Source organism: Bos javanicus, chromosome 3 (assembly GCF_032452875.1).
Source record: "Bos javanicus breed banteng chromosome 3, ARS-OSU_banteng_1.0, whole genome shotgun sequence".
Classification (NCBI taxonomy): Eukaryota; Metazoa; Chordata; class Mammalia; order Artiodactyla; family Bovidae; genus Bos; species Bos javanicus.
Genome location: NC_083870.1, coordinates 58,939,550 through 58,959,606, shown reverse-complemented (window position 1 = coordinate 58,959,606; position 20,057 = coordinate 58,939,550). Strand labels below are relative to the sequence as shown.

The following is a 20,057-nucleotide window of genomic DNA, read 5'->3' as shown; positions in this document are numbered from 1 at the left end:
CGTCTAGGTTGCTTCTAAGTCCTGGCTATTACAAACAGTGCTGAGATGAACATTGGGGTACACGTGTCTCTGAATTTTTAAAAGGTAGCAAAACTTTTATAAAAATTTTAAACCTAAGGTACATGCATATAAAAAAAGAGAGATCAATGGCTATTAAGGCTCTTCTGTAATGCTTCGTATAGATATCTTGTTCCTTTGGGCAGAGATGATGCTGAAAAGCCTAAAAAGGATATGAACCCTTGAAGGATCGATGGATGAGCACCCTTGGATCTGTTTGGTATGATTAAATTGAAATTACTAAAGTATACAGGTAAGACTGGCAGAGTGCTCTGAAAGGCTGGGAAGACCAGTCTTTCTCTCAGACCAGGAAAGAATTCCATACCGAGGAGGCAATTCCCTGTTTGGAACACAAATGAAGGGATACTTGTAGGGCCCAGCCGGCTGGTTCTGAGTGTGTAATATTTTATATTTCTTCCTGCTCTCTCCTTTCAAGACTTTGCTGCCTAGGATGTGTATCCCCTGCTTTTCTGCAGCCCTGACAACGAGTACTCTTCTCTTTGGGTCATTCCTACTTCTCTGCCTTAAGGAATAAATGACCCTCTGATGAGGGGAAGCTTAGATTTGTCAGAAATAATGACACAGGTGACCTATGTAGGTCTCTATGCTTGATGAGCATGTGAGTGTCAGGAAGTGCATTTAATCAGATCTGGAACACAGACTCGGGAGACCCAATACTCGTTTGAAAGGCTCTGAATACCAGGCATGATCATCTCAATTACTCTGCATGTATTACTGACCAATGACACTAATGAGAGGAGCGAGCTAAATAAACTTTCCTTTGGCCCTAAATTATGTTATCCTTTGGGCTTTCCTAATGATGTGTTTAGGGGGAAAGGAAGCCCCTGTTATCTGTCACTCGATCGTGAAAAAAATCCTTAGGCAGGAAGGCTTTGAGGAGGTCTCCCCAGCTACTGTGGCAGGAAGGACGTTTTATTACCTTTGCACTCTCTGGGTACTCTTCTGGGGTTCGGTGCAGCAAGACGTGGCCTTTGCTGGGGATATTCAGGTATATGCAGTTTGCGGCCGTGTCATCAGGCACTGTGAGTTTGTCGTAGCGATGATCACTCATCTGTTGCATGATCTATAAAGAGATACAAAGCGGGCCTAAGCAGAGCGTCTTCCACATCGGCCAACAGGCGGGCAGTGTGGCAGGATAAAAGCTTGCAACCTGCACCTAAGCATGCTCCTCTGTGTTGAAGTTTGTCCATTGCCTCATCACTTAAAACCAGAATAGGAAAACCAGATGTAACTATGATTCTTTGGAAGAATTTTAAGGGTCCTTTTAAAAGTGTTTTTAAGGGTTTTAAAATGATTATTTTTTCTAGTTTTTGTTCATAAGATCTATCAGAAAAACACACAGACAAAAGGCCCCGCTGGGGTTTTGATGATATCCTTGGCTGAGTTAGCAGGACTGCTCTGGTCTATAGGGAAAAGGACTATAGCAACAATCAGAACAGTCAGTTAACTGATTAGCAATACTGCACATATTCACGCACAAACATAATTTCTTCTTCTAGGTGCATTTATTAATAAATTGAATTCACTTGTCTGTTAGCAGGTGCTATCCTTAATATAATGAGCATAAAAATCCCCTGGGGGAGGTGAACGTTAAAACCATATTCCAAGGTCTCACTCCTAGGGATTCTGGTTTGACAGATTTGAGGTGAGGAACAGAAATTTGTATTCTGAGGGGCCTCTGGGTAATTCTGAGGGAGATGGTCCCTGGACCACACTTGAAGAAAAACCGACTTAGCAAGTCTCTTCATCAAGTGATGGGTTTATTAGTACCCTAGTATAAAACAACTTAAAAATAAGACAGATGAATTCTACAAAGAATTAAAAATATTGGTATCTCATCTTTAGCGCCTCAACAAATTAAAACAAAAATGCCAATAACAAGTTCCCCTACCCTCCTACCCCACCCCATAACGCCAAAAATATCCAAACATCAAAAGTGAAAACAAGTATTATTTTGGGCTTACTCATGTAGCTTCTTTCCATTCTTTATCGTTATCTATATGTTTGAAAGAATCTGCCAAAATGTCATGCCATGAAGGTGTAACAAGATTTTTTCATTGTCTGGTTCTAATCTACATTTCCAGCTAGGTCTTCCTTTACCCCTCAATATCTGGGTGGAAAGGGACCTCATATTACTAGAACCCAGAGTTAGGTCTCTTGCATGTTCAATCACAGAGCCACTAGACAGTCAGATTTATGTTGGGAAAGAGCAGAAGAGACACCAAGCTCCCTGCAGAAACTTCATTCCCAAGAGGATGGGAAGAGTATAGATGGTAAGGTCTTCTTGACTCACCATCAGTTTAAATCATTCTCTTTTCCTAGTGGGGACTATGTCAGGGGCAGATAGAAACCAGAAGTAATATGGAATATCCTTCATAGAGAAGGAAACATCAGGAGTGGGGATGAGCTTAAGCACTATATCAAAGGCTCAGAGACGCAAAGATAAATAGGAAAATATCCAGTTTTTGAAGAGGTCACAGCCTACTGGTGGAGACTGTCCGACAAACAGACAATTTATTACAATAAGAACAAACAGAGCACCATGCTAACAGTTTTATATGTATTCTTGAATCCCCAAATTCCCATTTTACAGATCAAGAAAATGGACTTAGGTCAAAAAACTTCACCAAGCTCATGCAGGTAGATTTAAATCCAGATTTGTGCACCTTAAAACTTAATTTATTAATCATCTCACTTTGCTCTCTTTCTTAACCTCCAGAGCTGCAGCCAAATCTTTGTTCTACAAAGTACTATATCATTTATTTTTCACTTATTTGGTACTTTTTATGTATGGTAAAAACTGATCATGGTACCATTAATCATGGTACTATTTATTCTCTTTTCATGTGTAATCTTATTATGGCATGGTACAGTTTGGACTTGACTGGACATCTCTCTTGCACTTTTCAATTTAAATTGTTCCCTGAGGGGATAGACCCATAGGATGAATCACCCACCAGTAGGGTGGGCTCTTCTTTAACACCTAGACTGAGAAACCTTAGACCTATTCAATACATATGGGCTTCTCAGGTGCTGCTGCTGCTGCTTTTAAGTTGCTTCAGTCGTGTCCGACTCTGTGCAACCCCATAGATGGCAGCCCACTAGGCTCCCCTGTCCCTGGGATTCTCTAGGCAAGAACACTGGAGTGGGTTGTCATTTCCTTCTCCAAAGCATGAAAGTGAAAAGTGAAAGTGAAGTCGCTCAGTCATGTCCAAATCTTCACGACCCCATGGACTGCAGCCTACCAGGCCCCTCTGTCCGTGGGATTTTCTAGGCAAGAGTACTGGAGTGGCTTGCCATTCCCTTCTCCGCTTCCCAGGTGGCTCAGTGGTAAAGAATCTGCCTGCCAACGCAGGAGATGAAAGAGAATCTGGTTTGATCCCTGGGTTGGGAGGATCCCCTGAAGGAGGAAATGGCAATCCACTTTAGTATTCTTGCCTGGAAAATCTTATGGACAGAAGATCCTGGCAGGTTACAGTCCATGGGGTTGCAAAGAGTCAGACATGACTGAGAACAGCACAGCAGCAGCAGCCATTCAATACATGGACAATTAAGAACTATTGTAAGCAAATTATCAATATATTCAACTTAGCTCTCTTTTTGAAATGGATATGCTGCAAAATAATACGAAGAGGCTTGTTTAAGAGAAAAAAATCCAGACCCAAGTAACTCTGTTCTCCTATGAATTGCCATTTAATTATATCTTATGCAGACTTTCTTCTGGCTGCTTTCAAAACACAGTAATAGTAGCTTCCCTTTATCATTGTGTGGGAAGGGACATATTAAGACCATGAACTCTGGAATAAAACCTGGGTTTGAGTCTCAGTTCTCTCCTTTGTGAGCTATAGAAATTCAAGCTCTTTTTTTTTTCTCACTTCTTAGTTTCCTCATCTATTGTTGTTCAGATGCTCAGTTGTGTCCGACTGTTTGTGACCCCGTGTACTGCAGAGTCCTCATCTATAAAATTGGGATAATAATGGTCTTTCACACATTTCTTATGAAAGATAAATGAAGATAATGAATATAATAGGCACTGTATTAATCCCTTAATTAGCTACTAGTATGAAAGAGATGGGAATACCAGACCACCTGATCTGCCTCTTGAGAAATTTGTATGCAGGTCAGGAAGCAACAGTTAGAACTGGACATGGAACAACAGACTGGTTCTAAATAGGAAATGGAGTACATCAAGGCTGTATATTGTCACCCTGTTTATTTAACCTATATGCAGAGTACATCATGAGAAACGCTGGGCTGGAAGAAACACAAGCTGGAATCAAGATTGCCAGGAGAAATATCAATCACCTCAGATATGCAGATGACACCACCCTTATGGCAGAAAGTGAAGAGGAATTAAAAAGCCTCGTGATGAAAGTGAAAGTGGAGAGTGAAAAAGTTGGCTTAAAGCTCAACATTCAGAAAACGAAGATCATGGCATCCGGTCCCATCACTTTATGGGAAATAGATGGGGAAACAGTGGAAACAGTGTCAGACTTTATGTTTTCTGGGCTCCAAAATCACTACGGATAGTGACTGAAGCCATGAAATTAAAAGACGCTTACTCCTTGGAAGAAAAGTTATGACCAACCTAGATAGCATATTCAAAAGCAGAGACATTACTTTGCCAACAAAGGTTCATCTAGTCAAGGCTACGGTTTTTCCTGTGGTCATGTATGGATGTGAGAGTTGGACTGCGAAGAAGGCTGAGCACCGAAGAACTGATGCTTTTGAACTGTGGTGTTGGAGAAGACTCTTGAGAGTCCCTTGGACTGCAAGGAGATCCAACCAGTCCATTCTGAAGGAGATCAGCCCTGGGATTTCTTTGGAAGGAATGATGCTAAAGCTGAAACTCCAGTACTTTGGCCACCTCATGCGAAGAGTTGACTCATTGGAAAAGACTCTGATGTTGGGAGGGATTAGGCGCAGGAGGAGAAGGGGACGACAGAGGATGAGATGGCTGGATGGCATCACTGACTCGATGGATGTGGGTCTGAGTGAACTCTGGGAGTTGGTGATGGACAGGGAGGCCTGGCGTGCTGCGATTCCTGGGGTCGCAAAGAGTCGGACACGACTGAGCGACTGATCTGATCAGACAAACAGGGTTCAGGTGTCCAGTCTGCAGTCCCATCTACCATTGTAGCAAACTTTGCTCTTTAAACTCACTCTTAAGATAGTCTGTTTTGAGGTAAAGAAATCACCTATGGCTCTTAGTACAAGATGAGCTGAAAGAGAAAGAAGCATAGCAAGTCCATACCTCACAGTCCTGAGTATAACTTCAATGGTCCCACGAGCAGCCTGGCAAATTCCCCACCTCTCAGTCTGACTCATGCTGTCCGGGGGTGACTATGAAGCAGAAATATGGAATGTTGTACATTCCAGAGGAAGTGTTATCAAGGATGTTATCAGTGCTGACTTCTTGTTTAACCATGAAGGAACAAACTAGAATCTCCAAGGTTATGCCTACCTCAGAAGAGCCCAGTTTCTCTGGAGGAGCGGAGACAGAATATTTCCTTTCCTGGTGTGGTTTGTTTACCCGGCCTTCAGCTCTCACCATGCTCCCTCCTATCCACCCCACCTCACCCCCCTCAACCTTCTAGTTTGAACAATACCACCCCTGCTTCCTATGTGCTTGCCTTATTGTTCTTCAGTTAACGGTGTTTATGTGAAATTCTAATAGCTGTTTTCCCTTACTCTTTAATGTTTCTCTCTCTTCCGGGTCTTATATGTATGATTTATAACTTCTGGTGGGAACATTCCTAAAATTACTGACATAAGGTCAGTACCCAACCTAACATTGTTTGAGGATAGTTTCACTTTTTTTCATCACTATGAGAAAAGGAATTATAATGCTCTTAGTGGGGAAATACTTTAATGCTGGGAATACATAAAGTAATTCACTGATAAATTCTATTGAGAGATACTCTTAAAATAAATATCTAAATGAAACCTCTGAAGCCACCTTAGGAGAAGCTTTGCAATTAATTTGTCAAGGCCCCCTGGTTATCATTTTAAGACAGGTTTAAAAATATGCCAAAAGAAATGACTTTTAATAATAGAACAGACCCCGTTTGGAGCAGTAAGTAGTTCTGCTTAACTATGGAAGAAAAATTACAAAAGCTCTGTCAGGCATAGTCTTTCTAAATTAAAAGGATTTAGGAAGTGGTAACTATAGATAATAAACAAAAAATTACATTTCTTCCATGAAAAAGCTAAAGATACTTATTCTAAACACAAAGGGTTTCCATCTTTTGGGACAAAGAACAGGTTTTTCTTTTCCTGTTAGTGATTATTTTCTTTTTTCTTATGTGTTGTTATTGTCTGAATAAGACAGCTTACATTTATTTATAGCTGGGTTCAGGAGATGTATGTATATACAGAACGCAGGGCACTTGCCATCCAGAGGGGAATACACAGAAGAAGATTCAGGAGATTGTGTGTCTCTCTAGCATCTTTCCCCTGTTGTGCTGGAATGGCACTGTGAGGATGTGAGGATGTGCTCGCAGGGCATCACCTCGACGGGCTCAATGATGGAGCCACCATGAGGCAGAGAAAGAGGTTTTGCTTCCTCTTTGTGGATGCACGGCAGCCTTTGTTAAAAGATGAGCATCATTTCAAATATCCCGAGAATGTGGCTGTTGGGCTGTTTTGTTCTATGTCCCAACATTTTTTCCTAAAAAGGGGTGGAGGAGGTGTATTGCTCCAAGCTGTGTGTAAAGTGTTCTTTTAACCCCAGGGACTGTACTTCCTGCTTCTTGCTGCCCTGGGAGCCAGAATGAAAAGGAGAAAGCCCCTACACCGTGTACACGCTACAAGGTCCCCAGAGGCCCCGGGTTCCAGGCAACACACAGGATTTCTACAGGGCTTCGGGGCAAGATCTGAGAGGCTAAATTGCTGTTCTGAACTTCTTTTCTGACTTCTGCCATTTCCCAAAGGAGTTATTCCACTCACTATGTGTGCTGTGCTATGCTTAGATGCTCAGTCATGTCTGACTCTTTGCCACCCCATGGACTGGAGCCCGCCAAGTTCTTCTGTCCGTGGGGATTCTAGACAAGAATACTGGAGTGGGTTGCCATGCCCTGCTCAAGGGGATCTTCTCGACCCAGGAATCAAACCCAGGTCTCCCGCATTGCAGGCAGATGCTTTACCAGCTGAGCCACCAGGGCAGCCCAGGAATACTGGAGTGGGTAGCCTATTGCTTCTCCAGGGGATCTTCCCGACCCAGGAATCAAAACCGGGTCTCCTGCATTGCAGGTGTAGTTTTTACCAACTGAGCTACTCAGGACAGGATGCAACTGGCATTCCATCCAATTCCACTGTCTTCCTAGAGCTCCCCCTTCAGGCCTGGCATGATGGCAGTGGAAGGTGGGAACCTAGACAAGATGCCAAGCTAACCTGGCCATGGATTCTGCCTTCAGAAGATGATAATCTATAATGTAAGCTAGGTCAAGGGTAAACTAGAAGTAAAATGAAAGTCAGTGTCACTTGTGACACAGGCATCTCCTTAACGAAGAAGGCATGCAGCCCTGAGAGGAAATTGGCCACGTCCTGGTGGTCTGTTACACAGCTGCTCATTCGAAGGAACCCACATTGCTCCCCAGAGGGGAGCTGTCACAAAACAGAGTGGGAAATGTCTGGCTTCCAGCCCAAGATAATTTGCATGGCTAGTTGCATTAACAACTAGGCATTTCCGGCAGTTCCCAACATTTCTGGGAATTTTCTCATCCACAGGTCTGGAAGGCAATTTCATTCTCTCACTTGTTACTCATGCTTTCTTGGTACTACATCACTTATTTTGAAAAAATTCCCAGGTTATGTTGTTTTACAGAACAATGTAGGCCGCATTGGTCAAATACCGAAGCAAAGTTGTATAGAAGGTGTTTAAAGATGTTTAGGAAACAGAGCACATTCTTGGCTTGCTCATACCGGATCTTCCTATGAAGCATACATATGTATTTGTCTTAACATATCAAAGTGAAACCAACTCAATAAAACAACTCATTATAGATTCTATTGAGATATAGTATATGATGTCAAGCACACTTTTCATTGCTCCTGGATATCTAAAATAATTCATACATTTATTTACCCACCTATCCGTCAAGAGTTTATTGAGAATTTGACAATATGCCAGGCATCAAGTCCTGGCAGTCCTTTTAAGGCTCAGTCAGATAGCTATGAATGACATTCTAGAATTGATATCATGTTTTCATTTTTTAATAGTGTTTCCATGGATCAGCTCAAAATGAACACAACCCAAGTGAGGCTGCCTTTTAAACAACCTCTCTGAATTGATGGGTTGTATAGATCCTAAGAATGAAGTTACATGGTTCTTTTTAGTTAAATCTGGGCAAACCTTCAATGCCAAATATTTCCTTCCAAGCTAGCTGACATTTCCTCCATAAATTATCTCATGTTTGGAGCTGCTGCTTTTACTCAGATCATATGGGCCACATGCAAATGTGGAGGAAAGATTTCTTCTGTTATTCAAACTACAACCACAAGTCACAAAAACTATTTCTGGAAGGAATCCTTAAACACAATGGTTTCTATGGAAGGCTGGGACCCGCACCCCCTCCCCCACCCCTCCCAACTCTTATAAGACCACTCTGAACTCTGTGGAGGGCTGAGGAGCAGAGTAGGGGCAGAAGGAACAACTAGCAATTCTCTGGGTGAGTTACAGCCCTGATTTAAATTTTTGACTCAAGGGGTTGAGAGGAAAAAAATCAGACCAGAGCATCCCTTCCCAAATGCAAAGTCTGGCATTCTTCCCTCCCTTCTTCCCCCTGCCATGCTTCTCTATGACTAGCTATGTAGCAGATGCAAATCCCCCACAGTCTTATCCTTATGTCTTGAATAAGTACAGTAGACAGCTGCCTACTTGACTACTGAGGTCATGCCCTGGCTTTGCTTCACCAGATACCTACACCCTAAATTCAGCTCCCAAAATCTCATCATCAAAAATTAACTTCCCTGGGTACTGGGAACTGGATGATCTTTCAGTTTCCCTTGGGTCATTCAATAACAAGAAATAATTGAAGTGTTTATTGAGCTATCTTCTAATTATTGATGGTTCATCTATTTTCACTCCTCTCTTCAACAATTCATTTTACAGATAAGAAAGCCAAGGTTCAGACAAATTCAGTAATTTGTCCAAGGTCACACACGAAGACAGAAATCCAGGATTCAGATCCAGGTAAGTCAGCTTCCAAATGCCCACCATTTTGTGGTCACATCAATCTGCCACCTTTGCAAATTGCCCTTGAAAGATTAGACTCAGAGCTCACTAACTGACAGTCTGTGGGCTAATTTTTCCTGTAGATATAGTTTATTTGACATGCACATATTTTTAAAAGTTTGCATTTAAGTGCATTTTGGACAGAGAATGTCTGACCCCTGAAGTTGTCTGAGTTTGCTATTAGACTACAAAGGTTGGTTTCCTCAGAGATAGCTACTCTATTTTTTAAGCAGATAAAGCAAGAGAAAAGCCTTCAGGAATAGAAAAGGACAGTGGGTGAAGAGGCATTATCACCTCTAGAGCAGCAGAGGGGCAAGCTCGAAGATGAGAGATGAGAAATGGCCAAACATGCACACTTTGTAATGATGCCCATGTCCAGCGCTGTTGACTCGGACCCCACCACTGGTGGATTAATGCTTAGTCTACGTATGAGCAAGTGATTCCTGGGTTATCTCATCAGGTACCCATTTACATTTTTTTATGCAATAATTGTGATTGTTTTGCTTTGAGATATTCAAAATCCTCGACCTGGTGTGCTTGGCCATTTATGAAAGAGTTGCTTGGGGTTAGAGGAGAGTCTGTACACACGAAAGAGCATTCTTTTTTGTTTCTTTTCTGGAACAGTGTGAAGAAAATCACCTTTAGGACTTCTAATTGCTCTACAAAACTGTACTCATAGCCTGGGTACAGGCTAAAGAAACAAGTCTTTAGCATATGTTCAGTGCCCTGAGATCTTCAGCTCCAGGTGGTAGTATGCTGGTAAATGTGGGGGAAAATAAATGCCTAATATACCCATAGAAGTTTATTATAAATTTTACTATATTATAAAGGATGGGTAGCATATAATCTATAAATAATAATAAAGACTTCAGTGCTTCTGACTGTAATTTTCGTATTGCCAATTGATTCTCACAGAATGCTTCTGTTGATTTTTGCAGTTTGTGCATTTGAGGCCAAACCAATAGCTGCAACTGACAAATCAGCATAACAATTCCAAAATGGCTGCTGGGTGATATTTTGTTGACAATAGTAAGACGGATGAAACAATGTTTGGCAATGATGTAAGTGACTTCATTGCTAAAGTGCATAGTAGCTTTTGAATACTGGAAGAATATTTCCTCATTTTCCCTCAGTGTAATGGTTACACACATAATACACTTTTAAGTTTAATCTGCATAATTAAAATTTTTCCCATCAGAATTTGGGATGGACATGTACACACTACTATATTTAAAATGGATAACCAACAAGGACCTACTGTATAGCACATGGAACTCTGCTCAGTGTTATGTGCAACCTGGATGGGAGGGGGCTTTAGGGGAGAAAGGATACATGAATATGTATGGCTGAGTCCCTTCCCTGTTCTCTTGAAACTATCATATTGTTATTTGGCTATACCCCGATACTGGAGAAGGAAACAGAAGCCTGCTCCAGTATTCTTGCTTGGGAATTCCATGGGCAGAGGAGCCTGGAGGGCTATAGGCCATGGGGGTCACAAAGAGTTTGACTTGACTTAGTGACTGAGCATATTTACCCCAATATAAAATTAAAAGTTTAAAAAATTTCTCCATCAATATCTTATGTCTAGAAAATCAGTAAAATGATAAATTAAGTCCTGTTTTGTAGCTTTGCTGATTTCTGTGGTGCAAACATTCTCACCGTAGCCAATTTCAAGTTACCATTGTGATATTATTGAATATGGCATTGAGAAGGGATGTGCATGGCCACAGTGTTATATAACACTACCATATACATAAAAGATGTAAACAACTGTAAGAGCACAGCTAAGTAAAATGTAATAATATAATTAGGAAGTTATTACCTTTTTTAGAACAAAATTTATTTAATCATAAGTTTATACAATTTGATTTTTTATAACAGATGTGTTTAATAAGCACCTGTCAAAATTCCCCAAAATGTAACAGTTGGCCTGGGTAAGCTGGCTGTAGCAAACCACTGCCCTATACAAGGGGCTTCATGGTTTTCTAAGACTTGGTTCTTGAATTTCAGCATACGTTGGCCTTTCATAGAAAGTTACTTTAAGTCATCCTCCACCTTCTTTGTTAGTACCATGGATAACTTTAGTTTTAAAATTTGGCTCATGTAGCTCTTGTTTTCTCATGGCAGACAATATTTGAGGATTAGCTTTCAATGAGCTTTTGAAATACACTGAATACACTGAAATACACTGAAATACACTGATGGTATAAGGTATCATGAATACTTAAAAGGAAGGATGGCAAATTGGATTTGCTAAATAGGAGCCTAAACTCAATGAAGCTTTCAAACATACAAGAGAAGATGACTGATCGGAAATGTAAAGTCTATTGTCTACGTGTAAAGAGGAAATGAGAATTCACAGTTTACATTATTAAACTTGGCTCCAATTTAAATTATTGTTCCCCTTTTACACCATCTTTCCCTTTCATTTCCAGTTAGGTTATTTTGCTATATTCCTTCCATCTTTGTAAGCTACTTAAGAAATCAGGTGATGTATGATTACATAATTTCAAACAGTTCTTCTAAAAATAGGCTTTTAAATTATAAATGAAAATACAAGTTATAAAAATACATAACACAAGTTTCTTGTCAAATATGAAAAAAGTTCTATTGGACTTAATGCAACTGTACACATTTGTCAAAGGCCATTGAACTGTACATTTAAAGCTTGTGAATTTGATTGTATGGAAATTATATTTCACAAAAGCTGACTTTAAAAAGTTGAAACCCTCTTTCTCCCCCTCTATTCCATCATTGTCTTTTCTCTTCTCCCTTTCCTTATGGGAAATTACTATTAAGTTTGACGGAGGCCCTTCAGACTATTTTTAACACATGTACATAGTCAAAACAGAACCTGTTTATCTCCCACTGAATTTGTCAGTGAAGGATCCTGAACATCTCAGTTTCTAGGGGTCCCAAAGTCTACTTCTCAAAGGCCGGTAACAAAAACGTCTTCAGATTTCGTACTTGTGAAGGCAATTTCTGTGATTGTCTTACAATTACTAATTTTTGCCTGTAAACAGTTCCAATGTCTGTAAATAATGTTACACAAAAATTGAATAAATATTGGGATTGTATGCATGCGTGTGTGCTAGGTCGCTTCAGTCGTGTCCAGTTTTTTGGAACCCCATGGACTGTAGCCACCAGGCTTCTCTGTCCATGGGATTTCCCAGGAAAAAATACCAGAGTGGTTGCCATGCCCTCCTCCAGGAGATCTTCCCCACCCAGGTATTGAACCCTCATCTCTTATGTCTCCTGCTTTGGCAGGCGGGTTCTTTACCACTAGTGCCACCTGGGAAGCCCACCGAGATTGTATATAGCTATTTAATACCCTGCTTCTGAGGGACTCTCTTGTTGTCATGAACTACTTGATCTTCAGGAGTCATTGCAGTTGCTGAACGCATCAGGAATAAAAGCCCCTCAACTATGATATGCTCAGAAATGGAAGTTTCTGTGAAACAAGGTTCACAGATTTCACTCATGTTTTAGGATGGGTATTTTTAACCTCAGCACTGTCGACATTTTGGGCTGGATAGTTGTTTGTTTTGGGGGCTGTCCTGTGTATTACAGGAGGTTGAGCATCCTTGGCCTCTACACACTATATATCAGTGGCATCCACCCCCTTCACCCCCCACATAATAACAAAAATATCTCCAGATATTGTTGGATGTTTCCTTGAGAGAAAGGGAGGACAAAGTTGCCTCTGGTTGAAAACCATGGTTTTAAGAAGAAAGCTATCAAATCTATTCATATTTTAAAAGAAAAGCAGATACTTATGGGAGATAGGAGGAAAAATAACCAGAAAAAGAGAAATCAAACTTCCAAAGAAGTATATAGCATTTGCTCTTCTATTCTTCCTCTGAATTAATAGGATCCCTGAAAAGAAATGGATTGGTATTTAAGAAAACAGCTGTTATCCACACATATCTTGTACAAGAAACCCAAATCCCCTGTAAATGACAACCAAACCATGGCGGATGAAGAAAGCAGCCATCCCACCTCACGTACTTATGTGGGCTCTCTGTTTTACATTTCTGAAATGGGGAAGAGAAATTGTGGTTTCCTCCTGAATTTGGCCTTTGCTAGTGCACTGGAGGAGGAAGTGGCAAGCCACTCCAGTGTTCTTGCCTGGAGAATCCCAGGGACGGGGGAGCCTGCTGGGCTGCCGTCTACGGGGTTGCACAGAGTTGGACACGACCGAAGCGACTTAGCAGCAGCAGCAGCAGCAGTGTCAGACCATGAATGTTGAGAAGGTACTTTGAACACTCGGGAAAGTGATGTCATTTCATCAAGCCCACTTCTCTTTTATGGAGGTTCAGAGAGATAAAAAATTAAGTGACTTACTTAAAATCACACAAAGGTAGTGAACTGAACTGCAAAGCTAGGATTACACCCTAGTTCTCATGACTCAGTCCAGGCCTTTTCTAGTGGTCTTGGTTTGGTGGAGAGAATTTAAGTGGGACAAAGAGGAACAATCAACCTCTTACCAGCCTTCTCCTCCACTCCCAAGTTAAGGAGTCTCTCTTCCCTTTCAAGATCTAAAGTAGGTTGTCCAGTACAACCTAATTGCATTCCATGATTTGTGGAATGTCCTAGGCCAGTGGTTCTCGACTTGGGCCACACATTAGAATCATCTGGGGAACTTTAAAAAAATATATAGGTTTCTGGGCCCCAATCATAGAGATTTTTTTTTGACTTGGTCTAAAGCAGAAAAATGTCACTGTTTCTTTTTAAATCCTGCCTCCAGATGACTATAATATGGAGACAGGATTGAGAACCACTAGTCTATGCCCTCTCTATAACTTTGACCAATTTGGGGAGAGAGGTTGAGAAGGGAAAGGAGGTAGCTGATATTCACATGTTATCCCTGGCCCCACTGAATTAGATCCCTTTAGAAATACAATTATTATACAGGCGCTGTCCCTCTTTTAAACGATGTCAACATAAGCTGGGACCCCAGTCTCTCTTTGACTGCCTGGAGAAAAAGCTCTATTCACCTACAGTGATAGATTGTTCTCAAGTTTGGCAGATTGGAGTACTGCAGTGATAAAGACACTTAGAATATGAAATGCTGGTGTTCTTCAAAGGTGCGACAACTCTGCTTTGTAGTCCAGATGTCTCCTCATTCGCTCTTCTCGGCTCTTTCCCTATCTCCGCATTCCTGTTGTTTCTAACAAAGGACATTTTTGCTTTCTCTTTAGCTGTATTGTCCCCTGCTGATCCCAAGCCTTCAAGGGTCTCACCTTTTACCCCAAAGGCCTTATTGTATTTTCCTAGAGCAGTTCTCTAAGAATGCAGGGTTTAGCTCTTCCAAGGGCCTAAGGACACTGCGGTTGCTTCCCACACATCCATTCTCTGCTTTCTTAGTAGCTACCTGGGTTTTCACTTGTATATCCACACCTCCCTGTGAAGCCCACATTATCTGGGGGAAGCCAATTCCACCTCTGACTGCAGGACTGAGACTCTAGGCCAAAGGTTCCTCTCTTGGTTCACAGGACCCCTAAGTGTCCCAGGAATATTTCCATGGGGCCTTCAGGCCAAGAAAAGAGAGTGAAACACAAATCAAAACAAACAAAAAAATAAGCTCTATCATAAATAAATAAGCTTTTATTTATTAAGTAGTCAGGTCCAAACAATAGTAGAACGGTGGATGATGTCTGACAGGTGTATCTTTCTTTTTGAACATTTTCTATTTCTACCCTTGTACTCCTGTGAATTTGTTTGTGGTGCTCCACTGTGCCTGGATGCAGTCAGGAAACTGTAGCACCGGAGAAATTCACCCCCAGTTCCATTAGAGGTTCAGGGATGAACAGATGACCAGTTTGAACCAATAAGAATGGACAAGATCGAAAGAAACTTCCTTACTTTTCTGAGAGAACTGATGTCCCTCTCCCTGAATGGGGGTGAGGAGGCAAGTAGCCAGGAGCTGCTGGCAACCACCGTGCTCCCCTGAAGAGGAGCCAGCTTTATAGTGAAGCTCATCTGTAGAAGGGAAGACAGAGTCTGGTTCTTTGTCAGCATCAGTGAGCAGACCTATCAAATCTACCTTAAAGTCTACATTACTTCAGAACAACAGGGACCAATAATTCTCCTTTCACAGTTTTAGCCAGTTTGACCTGGGTTTTCTGTTCATGGCTAGTGAAGACAAACAGCTTTTATCATTGAGAACTAAATTTGGCTACGACAGAAAGTACCTGCCCCCTCTAAACAACTTTTAAAAGTTTCTTTCTCTGTCATGTGAAAGAAGTTTTGAGGTTGTAGTGCAGTGTATGGACTTGACAGTCACCACAGGCTGAGCTTCTTCTAGCTCTTGCTCTGTTATGTAGCCCTTATCCTAGTGATATGAAATAGCCTTGTGCTCCAGCCTTCACATATTTTTTTCAAGCTTCTGGGTACGGAGAAGGGCACAACTCCTTTCTTTCAAATCCAGGCTTCCTGGATATCATACCCAGCACCACTGATTTCATATCATTGGACAATGCTTTGTCTCATTGTTATACCTAGGACAAAGAAAGCTGAGGGGGGTGGACTTTGTTCCAAGTGGCAATATGTTCATTTAAAACTCAAGGTTCAATTAATAAGAAGGAAGGGTGGCATAGAAGTTGGAGAAGGCGACTAGCTGACTGTCATCAATTGGTTCAGAGAGCCATACATTTTTGTATCCCTACTGTGTAAATTTTGACCTCTGCCCCTTTAGGCAATCGACATACTGCTTGGATTGAATTGAGTTAAGGTAACCAAGTCATCTTAGGAGAGTGGATGAAGCTTCCAGAGAGGCAAAGACACATCACTGGCTCTCTGTGCAGGGCCTGGCATGGAGTAGGCGCTCAACACATTTGTTAAATGTTGAACAAATGGATGAATAATCTTTCAGCAGTGCATTTTGCCATTTCAGTAACTCTTAAAATCTTCCTAAAATCTCCTGATGCAATTTCCTGCAAGACACACTCACTCAGAGCTCAACCTTCTGGAAGCAAAGAAGAGCTTCTAGCCAGGGCTTGTGCTGCATCCTTCTGTGCAACTGATACTTGTCACTGGAACTCCAGCTTTAATCAGCGTGGGTGCTCTCTCCAGGGGCACCTTTTCAAATTCTTCCTAACAAGCTCAGGGATGGGAGCACACAACACTTCCCACCCAAGTTTCCTTCCTCTTTCCACTATTCCTACTTGAAGAATTTAGTATCCTGTTCATTGTCAAGCCACAGGACTTCAGACCTTCAGACTTTTCTATTCAAGTCTAAGAGCCTTATGTAGCCCAAGAGAATTAGAGCAATAAACACTTATTGCAGATATGTTGTATTTTAATATGTAAACATTATCAACAGAGAAAAAGGAACTAGACGGAATTCATGATATTGTTTATTCTGTAAGCATTTCACCTAAAAAGACAGTATTTTAAAGAAATTAGCTTTTCATAGGTATTTGTATTTCAAAAATCTAGTGAAGCTCTGCACATTTTTTTGTTCTTAAAATGGAAACATAAACTTTATGTTTTGAAATTTGCTACAGTGATTTTTTTAACTTTTAAAAAATTTACTTGATTTATTTTAATTGGAGGCTAATTACTTTACAATATTGTGGTGGCTTTTGCCATACATTGACATGAGTCACTCATGGGTGCATGTGTTCCCCATCCTGAACCCCGCTCCCACTTCCCTCCCCACTCCAGCCCTCTGAGTTGTCCCAGAGCACCAGCTTTGAGTGCCCTGCTTCATGCATTGAACTTGCACCGGTCATCTATTTCACATATGGTAATACACTTTTCAATGCTGTTGTCTCAAATCATTCCACCCTTGTCTTCTCCCACATAGTCCAAAAGTCTGTTCTTTACATCTGTGTCTCTTTTAATGTCTTGCATATAGGGTCGTCAGTACCATTTCTAAGTTCCATATACATGCGTTAATATCCTGTATTGGTGTTTCTCTTTCTGACTTACTTCACGCTGTATAATAGGCTCCAGTTTCATCCACCTCATTAGAACTAACTCAAATACATTCATTTTTATAGCTGAGTAATATTCCACTGCGTATATGTACCACAGCTTTCTTATCCATTCATCTGCTGATGGACATCTAGGTTGCTTCCATGTCCTGGCTATTTTAAACAGTGCTGCAATGAACACTGGGGTACACGTGTCTTTTTAAATTCTGGTTTCCTCAGTGTGTATGCCCAGCAGTGGGATTGCTGGGTCATATAGCAGTTCTATTTCCAGTTAAAGGAATCTCCACACTGTTCTCCATAGTGGCTGTACTAGTTTCTGCATGTTTTTTTTTTTTTTTTAATCACATGAGTGTTACTTCTCTGAAGTGCTATGCCAGTTGTTTTATTTTATAAGACACTGTTCTGAATGATATTAGGGGGCATTTTCTGTCCAACAACACAGTGATTTACTTTTGGCATGAATCGTCGCCCCCTGCCCTCAAATGCTGATATAGGATGTCTGGTGAACTCCAGACAGAGGCATGCTTCTCACAGCGTGGTCTACAGATTACCTGCACCCAAGTCATGCAGGGGTTCCTAGGCTCCATGCCAGGGTTGCTGCTGAATTTCTTGTGGTCAACCCAAGAAATGTGATGTGCATGTCATTATTTATTTATTTTAATTGGAGGATAATTGCTTTACAATGTTGTATTGGTTTCTACTGTACATCAGTGTGAGTCAGCTATAAGTATATATAGATTCCCTCCCTCTTGAACCTCCCCCTCAACCCCACCCCCTAGGTTGTCACAGAGTGCTGAGCTGGGCTCCGTGTGTTATATAGCGTTTTCTACCAGCTATCTACTTTACACATAGTCGTGTATATATGTCCATGCTACTCTCTCAATTCGTCCCACCCTCTCCTTCCTCCGCTGTGTCTACAAGTCTGTTCTCTATGTCTGTGTCTCTATACCTGCCCTACAAATAGGTTCAACAGAACCATTTTTCTGGATTCTATATATATGCATTAGTTTTTCTTTTTGGCCACACCATGCAGGATCTTATTTTCTCAACCAGGGATCAAACCTGGGCCCACAGCAATGAAGGCCCAAGTGGTAATACTAGACTGCCAGGGAATTCCTGTGATACACATTTCAAATGTGCACTCTGTGATTCTTGGGTATGTTAAAGTTGAAAGATCACTAACTTAGGCTTTTCAAATTAAATTAACATGAACATCACACCTAAAATGTATTATTACCACTATTGATATTACAACTACTGGTAGCTAATCTATATTGAACTCATCACTTTCCGGGGTGTAGATGTTTTGTTTTTGAAACTCTGTACCAAAAGTCCCCTCTGGATATGTGGCTACAGCTTTGAATTTGGTCCCACTCCAGAAAAAGATAAAAGGGAATGGCTTTGTTGTAAGCTATCTCCGAAGTTTTATACATCTGTAGGCAGATAGTATTTGAGAAATACCGGGTCCCCCAGTGACCATAAGTGAAAAACAGATTAAAATTGGGAGAAATAGTAACTGATTATTAAGGATAGAATACTACTGGAGTGGTTTTGTTATTCAGTAGGTCCTTGTTGGTTATCTGTTTTACATATAGTAGTAGTGTGTATATTTTAATCCCAAGCTCCTAATTTATCCCTCTCCCCCAGAATATTTACTTTTAATTTGCTTCTCTTGTATGTCACTGTTTCTAAGGACGGGCTAAATCCCAGTATTGTATCCATCTGTGTGCGTGTTTTCTCTAGAAGTTGGAGAATGATTTAGGGTTGAAATGTCATTTCTAATTTAGTGCCTAGGTTTTACCATATGCTTTATTAACCTTCAGCCAAGCAATAGGATACTCATCAACACCTAAGGCATTTAATACATGTGATGTTCACGGAGAAACAGTAACCCAAAACCCAACCATTCTCCCTCCAGCTCAACTGACACATTTCCTAATCTGTTCCACATCAAGGGTACTGGTGTTGGCTTGGTGAGAGTGTCACATAGGCCATTCTGTGATGTACGATTTCAGCCCATGAGGCACAAATCATCCTGGGTAAATTTTTTTTTTTTTGTGGTCTTTTGCCAACTCAATTCAGCCAAGAAACAATGAGACCCTGCTGGAGACAGAGGGCACACAAATGTTAAAGTGATTTTTTTCCATGTGCTTTTGAGAGTGAGTAGATAAAGATAATAAAAAATAAATGGAAAAGGGTAAAGGACAGAGACTCTAAATTCAGATGAGCCGCTGACTGCTGCCAATGGAAACTGAAATGGGAGCCAGCCCCGTTAGTGTCTTACGAGCTTAGACGTCGGCCATCTACCAGAGCTGCCGTCAGTTGGATGTGTCTTAAGTACAGCTCAGCTCTCAAAATGTGAATCTAGGTCAGAGGAATCCAGCAACACATTCGTCCACCAACTTTCTATAGTTTGTTCCTGTGTTGATGGAAAGAACTGAATTCACCATGCCAGGGAGAGTTTGAACTCTCTTCTGAGAATTCCACCAAAGGCACCCCATTTGGTAGTCTTTTCTGATGTGATTTTGTTGATCATTGTCCCCTAGGGCCTAGTACAGTGCCTGGTACAGAACAGGAGTTCTATAAGTATCTGTCCAAGTGCTGACCTGAGTCTTTTTCCTCCCCTGCTCTTTCAACTCCATCAGTTATGATGTTCTGCTACTTCTGTAAATAGAACTCACCCCCTGCAGGGTCCTCTCTGTTGTCATGGCTGCTTCTCCAGTCCAGACCCTCCTTTCCTTTATTTCTGGACTGTGTGATGCTTCCTAACCAGCTTTATTACTCCTGATCTTCCTGTTAAATCA

The 20,057-nt window shown here is 41.2% G+C and overlaps 1 protein-coding gene across 1 annotated transcript in view; it reads right to left on the bottom strand.

The window, feature by feature from the left end:
• DDAH1 (dimethylarginine dimethylaminohydrolase 1) overlaps positions 1–20,057 on the bottom strand; it is a 157,154-nt gene that overhangs the window by 4,955 nt on the left and 132,142 nt on the right. The window contains exon 5 of the mRNA XM_061411418.1: positions 998–1,141. Within this exon, the coding sequence (XP_061267402.1) occupies positions 998–1,141 (144 nt within the window). The remainder of the gene's footprint in view (positions 1–997; positions 1,142–20,057) is intronic.